This window comes from Lycium barbarum, chromosome 7 (genome assembly GCF_019175385.1).
Source record: "Lycium barbarum isolate Lr01 chromosome 7, ASM1917538v2, whole genome shotgun sequence".
Lineage (NCBI taxonomy): Eukaryota > Viridiplantae > Streptophyta > Magnoliopsida > Solanales > Solanaceae > Lycium > Lycium barbarum.
Genome location: NC_083343.1, coordinates 93,446,519 through 93,455,693, shown reverse-complemented (window position 1 = coordinate 93,455,693; position 9,175 = coordinate 93,446,519). Strand labels below are relative to the sequence as shown.

Genomic DNA, 9,175 nt, shown 5'->3' with positions numbered 1-9,175 from the left:
GTTCACGAAACTTGCCCGAGATATCCCTAGCGCTACAAATCCTTTTTGTCTGGGTAATTGGGCATAAAGTAAATTCGAGTCTCTAGGTTCGGCATCATCAAAATAAGGGAAAAGGTGAAACATCATATCATGTTGCCTTTGTTAGTAGCATTCCACATCTTATTTGCTAGTTAGACGGTATCGAAACTTCGCTATCATTGCCTCAGTCTCTCTTTTCAACCTTAAAGTCCTAGACCTTTCGTTTAACAAATGACGTTGGCATTCTAGGTCCCAATATAAATACATGGTTATAATATAAAAAATTTCAATCGAGTGATTTAGTATAACCTGTAGGTGGTCTGCCCCGATCCTGAATGTGAGAGCTTCTGTCAGACGCACTGCGAAGCGGAATCCTTTTATTCTCATCAACTACTCTCCTCCTCATGTCCTCACTATCCTCTTCATTATGTATGTACCTCATAACATATACCGGTGACCTTGATTAACAGACGCCCAGGATTGAGGACTATCCGGTTCCTTTGTCACGGTAACATCCGTAGCGGCCCCAACATAGTGTTGTACCATGGGGAAAACCAGACGTGTAAACTCTTGCTCTGCTCCTCTGACATCCTGCTCAACAGGGCCTGAAGGTGAGACTAACACCTGTAGTGGGGTTGTATCCGAAACCACTCGGACAGGCGTCTCATAGGAGCCCTCAGATGGATCCTCCTCAACAGAGGTCATAATCTCATAAGGGTCTGACCCAATGCTGATCTCCGAGGGGTCCGTCTCGATGATAATTTCTGAGGGATCTGTCTCAATTGTATAACTTACATCCTTTCTCTCTTCTGCAACCTCTCGACCTGCATCGGTGGGTGGCACTTAGCTGAAACTTTTCTCTTCTTCCACAATAGTGCAAAACGGAACAAATGGATCAGGAACGAACTTTCCTACATCCTTGGCTCTATCGCACGATCTAGATCATGAGGAAAGTAAGTATTTCTAAATGTCCTGTAGCCTCCTGTTTATAAGTATGGTGCGCTTCATACCCATAAACAAGACTCTAATAGACACGGCTCATAGACATCCGTAGGACTGACCTGCTCTGATACCAAGTTTGTCACACCCCACCGAGGGGCATGACGGGCACCGACCCATAGGTTGGATACCACCTGGCATAACATATACCATGATTATCATACAATATAACTCGAAGGACACATGCACGCAGAAAAGGCCCAAATACATAAATATGCACCCAAATACAGAAGTATGCAATAACTCAACATATATATATATATATATATATATATATATATATATATATATATAGGCGAGCCGACAAGGCTATCAAGAGAATATCAAAGCCAAAACAGGGTCGATGAGGCCAGACATAATATCTATATACCCCACTGTGTCTATGAGCCTCTAAGAGTACATATACATGACATACTGGACGGGACATGGGCTCGTCATCTCCAAAAGATACATATGCATAACATGTGAGCATAACATGTACCAAAATAAGCAAGTTCGGAGGAATGACACTTGCCGATGTCGCTGAGCTGTCAATCCTACTGAAGAGGTCCTCTGCTCTGTCTATCAGGACCTGCAGCACGAAATGCAGTGGCCCATGGGATGGGACGGTCAGTACAGATAAAAGTACTGAGTATGTAAGGTAGGGAAGTAATGACATAAGAAAGACATAATATAGCATAAATGAGGATAGGAGAAACCTGGACATCTGGAAATCGTTCGAGATGCAATGCATGATAAAAATCATTTTTCATATGCAAGTATATAGTCAGTCGGGTAGGCGCGTAGATGCGCATACCACTGCAATGGGCAGGTTATGATGATATCCGAACGCAGGATGATGATGATATAAGTCATCATCATTATATCATCATCATCCCGCTTCCGGATATCATCATAACCTGCCTATTGCAGTGGCATGCGCATCTATGTGTCTGCCCGGCCGACACGAGGAGCCAATGAATTAACATCGGGCCTTTCGGAGTGACGTAAGGTTGGTAATCTCCGAATGAATTATGAAATTCATATCGAATTCAAAGAAATAACTTAATGATGATAAACATGATAGTGTTTCAAGAATCAATCAAATAATTAAGGCATTAAGATTTGAAATACAAAGCATAGGAATGGAGTGAATTATTATGGAATGCTCGTGTTCATGTTTTAGTTGGATTCGTGCCAAAGAAAGAGGTAAACGGACACCTTACATACCTTACTTGTTGAGCCGTCACCTTGAACGAATCCTTATTCTGATGCTCGTTCCGTCCCCGAGCCTGTATTAAAAGATATGCCCTTAGTCATAACCTGTCATGTTTGTATATCAAAGTATATGAATTACATATTGAACGGTGATTCAGGTTATGAAAATTTGGGCAGCATTTCCTCTATTTCTACTACGTTTCCAAGGTTACAACAACATCCCAATCAACATCCATAGCATATTATTCAATTCAACATTCATATCACCTAATCAACAATATCCAATACAAATTTATCTCATCCTTAGTCCAACCCGGCTTAATATGTGTCATACTCGAAATTACAACTCTAATCAACTCAATACATGTATTTTCAAGCTCAATCCCATATCTATATTACTCAATCAATAACATTCAATATAGGGTTATGCCGTCTTTCACTCAATCCGACTATATACATCATAATTTAGAGAATATGACTTTGAATCAACTTAATTCCATGGATATAAAGGAAAATCTTACCTTACTAAGCTTGGGTTGATCCTTGTTAGTCTCAAACTCGTGATTCCCGCCTTTCCCCGTTCAGTTCCAACAACTACAACACTATGATGTTGCCACAAGCTTCCCGAGCTAATTGGCTCTAAATTTCAACAAGTATCGTAAAGATTGATCTAGAAACTTTGGGAAATATATGTACCTATGGTGAAGCTTCCAAACCTTGAAATATGATGAAAATAACAAGAGAGGATCTATTTATACTTGTGAAAGTCGGTGGGCACCGACTGAACTTGACATGCACATCGATAGACCGTCAATATGTCGATGGTTCATCAATGGGCAACCGTCGAATTGCAAGAAAAATCATACAATTTTGTTAGGCCATATCTTCCACTCTACGCTTCGGATTTGCGATCTGTCAGTTGTATTGGAAAGAAAACTCTCTGAACTTCAATTTACATGAGTTATGCATTCCATAACTCCTCATATTCTAGGAGATATGCCTCTCTAAAATTGGACCAAAAATTCTGTCCGAAATTCTGCCAAGTTTTCCCAAAATTTTCAACAAATTTAATTCCTTCATTTCACTTGATCCCGAAACCTTTATACGCTCTCTTAATACTTGTTAAAGGTCTTGCTTAACATTATAAGAGTTTCATGACCTCTCCATATTACGTTACTTTACTTATGACGCGAACGACATGAGAATTTTTGAGATATAACAATAATATAGCATGAATATAAGTATATCGTATACCTAGCATGAAAACATGGAAAGCATATAGATTTTCATGAAAATAAGCATAATAGTTCATATATTGTATTTGAGAACCCATGGAATGCAAAGCATGGGTATTCATGGATTACAGACGGATTCCCAATAACGAAAATAGAATATTAAGAATGCAATAACGAATTATTAATACGAACATGGTATGTCATGGTACATGTAACTTAGGGTTATCATGAATTAGAGTAGAAACCCTAGGTTTGTGGAACTTCATCTTTTCACAGATGAACATCGCGTGGAGAAGAATAATAACATTCCTACACGTAGATAGAAGCTCTACATACCTTAATCGCTCCAAAACACCTGAAGAAGAATCCCAAAAACCTTCAGTTGAACCTTTGAGAAGGGTTTTCTTGAAAACCCTAGGTTGCTAACATAGGATTTCACTTAGAATTCATGTATAATCATTAAAATTCACTTAGGAATACATAGGAGGGACTTACCTTGATGTATGAGGATGAGGAGAAGAGAGAAGGATTGTCTTAGGGCTTGATGATGTGAAGAATGAAGTGAAAAAGCCAAAAAAATGAAGATTTAAAGTTGCTCTCGGGCCTCTTTTACGCTCACTTTAGGCCCATTTTACGGCCCGTAAATCAGATTTACGGATCATAAATCCTACAATGTATACGTAACAGTGTGCTGGATCTTTTGTGCTATTTTACAGCCCGTTTTACGGACCGTAAATTCTGCCGGAGTCGGCAGAACACTGTTTAGTAAAACATACATATGTCTATTTGAGCTCCATAATATACCGTTGGAAAAATATTTCAAAGGGCTCCAACTTTCATTAAAGAAGTTTTCCTAATACCTAATAGAGTTTTTCGTATACTCACTTTAAGTGAGACCTTGTGCAAACTCACTTGAAAACATGCTCTGTAGAGTAGCTTCCGACTTTACTTTGCCCAAGGACTCTTCTTATAACTTGATTAGGTTTCAAACACCCTTTATACACTACTCATATTGGGTTCATTCTACCCCCGTCTTACGATTCAAACCTTAGCTCGAATGCACGAGGTGTTACAGTTGTATATCGTGGTCCCGTGTGGGTAGGTTGTGATCTTGAAGAATAATAGGGGTTCAAGTTTGTGGGGTCATTTGCCCTAAGCGAACGCAATGACCATGTCCCTATCGCACCAAGGGTTGGGACAACATGAATCACGATAGCAAGGATTGAGCTGCAATCGCAATGAAGTACCACCTGGGATATATATAATTATCAAATTTTCGGGCATTGGTTCATATTCCATCATTTTATGGATATTGTGAGCTCGGCCTATAGTGCTTTTGAGTAAGGAATTGGACTACATATTGCGGATAAGTGTTCTAGATACGATCTACGGATTATATCATAATTTCCCATTGAATTTTAGAATTTAGATATGGATTTATAAATGAAATTTGGGGATTTTTTGGATAAACCTAGAATTGATAAATTAATTATTTGAGCTAGTAAATAACTCTTGAAAAATCTAACTGTAGATTTGGACTAGTGGGAGTATGGATAACCCAATTATGAAATTTATTTCGAGGTTTGACCATGTGAGATTGAGGTTAACTTATTGATTTACTTTTGGATGACTTTGGCCTAAACCTCATATTGAATTATGAAATCTAACCCAAGTATATTATTTGACGTCGTTAAGTATTCTTTTTATAGAGTTGAGCCGTTTCGAGAGTTTAGGATGTTAAAGGGGGGTTTGGAAGGTTCAAGCTTCGCTTGAATCGAGCTAAGCTAAGATTTTGACCTCAATGAGAGAATATTTGCCAAATTGATACTGTTTTATATATACTACGTCTTGGGGAGTATTGCATAAGTATTTATGTATGTATGTATGTATGATCATGTATGTGTATATTTAAGTTGTTCTTTATTTTATATATATAAACGAATATTAATTGTCATTAATGAAATATTTCTAATTATAACTAAAACTATATTTACAATATATAAACATATCACTTTTTAGGAACTTGTTGTAAATATATACTAAGTTCTTATTTGGTATTACCTACATTGAACAAATACGTTTATAAAGTGGTCACCTCTCTGTTATTTTCATTTGTGTAAATGGGTATTAAAGTTTTCTTTAGTATTAATAAGGAAAAAAAAAATCTTCTGCTCATTTATTTCATTATAGAACGTCATTAACTTATATACTCAATCAATATTTCTCTTTTTTTTTTTGTTTCCAAAAAATAATTTTATGTTTTCTATTGGAAATTTGTTAAATATATATATATATATATATATATATATATATATATATATATATATATATATATATATATATATATATATATATATATATATATATATATATATATATATATATATGAAAATATCATGATTTTAAAGAATAAAAAAAGACAAAGGTTGATAATATAAGGGTAAAATAGATATGTCAATAGTCAATTAGGATAAGGGGAATAATGTCTGTTATTCAAAAATTGAGGGGGGATTCTGATTCTACAAGCAAAGAGGTGTAGATATTTTTTACCCGTTAATATTTTAAGCTGAATCCTATCACTTCTTCTTGTATTTCCTTTTTGGGAAATATGAAGAGTATATTGTAATGAGGAAAAAGAAAAAGAAAAACGATCAACAATATTTCAAGTGGGGTATGGTGAGGATGAGATGTGGGAGGCCTTACCCCTGCCATTCACCCCAAGAACAATTTTGTCTTACTAAAATTCTCTTAAAATAACATATTCATGTTGCAAGCTAAATCTTAACTCTCTCTCTCTCTCTTTCTTTTAAATGATGGAGAATAAAAGGGAAAAAATGATCTCTAATCATGACATTAGTCACTGTCATGAATCCAAGAAAGAATGAGCTTGACTAAAATTCTTTGGGGAAAAACATTCTTCACTAAAATAATACAAATCATTTGGGTTTTCATGCAGCCACGACAACTTCTCAAATCTTAAGGTAGCACAAAAGCAAATGTTTCATGGAAGTTAGGATTGCTTCTTGTACCCGCCACTACACTACTCATACATTGCACATTCCAACTTCAAACACCAAATCAAATGAAAGAATGAAAAAAGCTTGTTGACACTCTTGATATGATATGTTCACACCAAAAATCACATAAATATATTGCCGTTAAGTGATAAATATGATGTAAAACTACGTGTAAATTAACCATGAGATCATTTCCTCAAAAAATGTACTCATGTAAATAGGTTAATAGCATCATTAATTTGATCTAGTATCGAAGGCGGTAAATTTGTTTTCCCAGGGGAATAATCTAAATAAGTTGAAACGAAAAATTAAACACGACCAAACTTTGGTATCACATGTGCTAACTTTCATCATCGCACTATGAATTTTATATAATCCCTCAAGAGTCAAGACTCTGTAAAAGTCCTTTAAGCACTTTTGAGAAACATTACTCCACTATTACTTGTAAGTTGTATATATAGTTGTTTGCCAATAAGTTTTAACTTCAGTTTCCCTCTTATGCTAGCTGTTAATCAGCCTTTGAACAAAGGCAAAGCCACAACAATTACTAGTACTCCATTATTTAAGCTAAGCTTCTATAGTACTACTCTACTAAAGTATTTTACAGGTCTTGGTATTACTGTTTTACATGCTTCTCCTCAATTAAGTCCTCAGAATTTCAGCTCTTCTTTAAGTAAACTTTCTACCAAAAATCAATGGATCCCACTGTCATTCCAGTTACTGTTTTCCAACAAAACTATGATACATGGGACGGGCCTCCGCCACCCGTCCCTGGTGCTAAACTACGCCTCATGTGCAGCTATGGGGGTCACATTATCCCACGCCTCCATGATAAATCACTATTTTATGTAGGAGGTGACACCCGCATTGTGGTGGTGGATCATCAGGCCTCCCTCTTTGACCTCCTCACTCGCCTTTCACACAGCCTCCTCAATGGAAACAAGTTCACTCTCAAGTACCAGCTCCCTAATGAAGACCTTGACTCGCTTGTATCTGTCACCACGTACCAGGACTTGAAACATATGATCGCACAATGTTGACCTCACCTAATTTGAAATCTCCTTGTCTTCGCTTGTTCCTGTTTCTTGACAAGATAGAAACTGCTGCATCTATGGATTCTCTTCTTGATCACGATATCAAGTCTGGAACTTGGTTCATTGATGTTCGTAACAATGCTGACTTGCTCTCCAGAGGGCTTTCTGATTCTGCTGCAGTAGATAATTTGCTGGAACTTTACAAATCCCAGAGAATGATTCTCAGAATGTCACTCAAAACGTGCATTCTACAAAGCTTGATTCACCAATGGTTGAAACAGCTTCATCACTTGAGTCCAGTATTTCATCTCATTCTATGGGGAATACGTCTCCCATTGCAGTTAAAGTTGAAGATAATCATACAAATGCAACATTCCAGGACCAGATAATTGGTTTAAATGAACAGTTCTCACACATTAATGTCGCTTCAAATGAACAAAATCCGGATGAGAAAACATATCATGGAGCACCTAATAGGCTCAGGAAACTCATTTTGCGGCAACTGTCGATTCAGCGGAAAAATGGAGGTAATTACAACTTGCCGTCACCTGATTCAAGACGTGCTGGAGGTAATTATAACTTGCCATCACCAGATTCTGTAGCAAGGTAAGATTATCCTTTTTTGTTGATTTTGATGACAACTAATATTTGGAGAATAAGAATCATATAAAAAATAAAAAAACCAGCAGATTAAGTAATAAGAAACATTGCTATAACCTTTAGTTCCTAAATTGTAACATTGTTCAATGACACAAATAGCATCAAACGATCCTGAATAAAGCACGAGTACAGAGGATTTGTACAGCAGAGCCCCTCTAATTTAGTATTGAGACAGAGATAGAGAGAGAGAGAGAGAGAGAGAGAGAGAGAGAGAGAGAGAGAGAGAGAGAGAGAGAGAGTTGATTGATTGATATTGTACATAATCTTGGATAGAATTAATTATCCACCATGTTATTAAGAAGTAAGCAAATAGTGATAATTCTAGGAAAGAAGAAAATTTATTTCGTTGTTTTTCATTTACTTGGCAAGTTGGCTTTTTTATTATGCAATAGGAAGACATAACATGGCAAGCTTAAGATATCTTTTGAATCTTTTTGTTTTACGATTTTTCAGCGAAAACATTGCATCAGCTGTGTCCCTTTCAAAACACATGATTTGCCAAGATACAACTCCGGTAACAAGTCCAGAAAATGAATTTCCTTTTACAATAATTGATTTCAAGAATAACATTATGGACCCAAACTCAAAAACTCAAAGGCAGCAAGTTCAGGATTCTTTAGCTATATCATCTCCACAGCAAAATCAGCAGCAGCAAACACAGTTCATTCCCGTGAGTGCCCATTACATGCAACATATTGCAACGGGTCCAGTTATAGGGCCATCTTACTATCCAATACAAGCACCTCCATCCTAGATACCAATGCATCAACAAGTGGAATATCAAATGTTTCTTGTCCCTGTTCCTCAGATGACAATGCCATCTAATATATCTGATGCTGCTGCTGCCAATTTATACAGAACTGTTACACCAAGTCAATTTCAGCGACAATATTACGGTCTTTCACAGGTTCCTCTTGGTGCTGTTATTTCCACTGCCAATGCTAATTTAAGCTATGAATGTTCTCATCCCTTGCATGATCAAGTGTACCAAGCCCCACCAATTCCTTTGCAGTAC

General features: G+C 36.7%; 1 protein-coding gene across 1 annotated transcript; it reads left to right on the top strand.

Annotated features, from left to right (window-relative positions):
- The first annotated feature begins 7,161 nt into the window (after positions 1-7,161).
- LOC132601605 (uncharacterized) lies at positions 7,162-8,914 on the top strand. The gene is made up of 4 exons (XM_060314686.1): positions 7,162-7,494; positions 7,560-7,679; positions 7,727-8,106; positions 8,614-8,914. Exons 1-4 carry the CDS (start codon positions 7,162-7,164, stop codon positions 8,912-8,914), a joined length of 1,134 nt encoding a protein of 377 aa, XP_060170669.1.
- Positions 8,915-9,175: the final 261 nt, after the last annotated feature.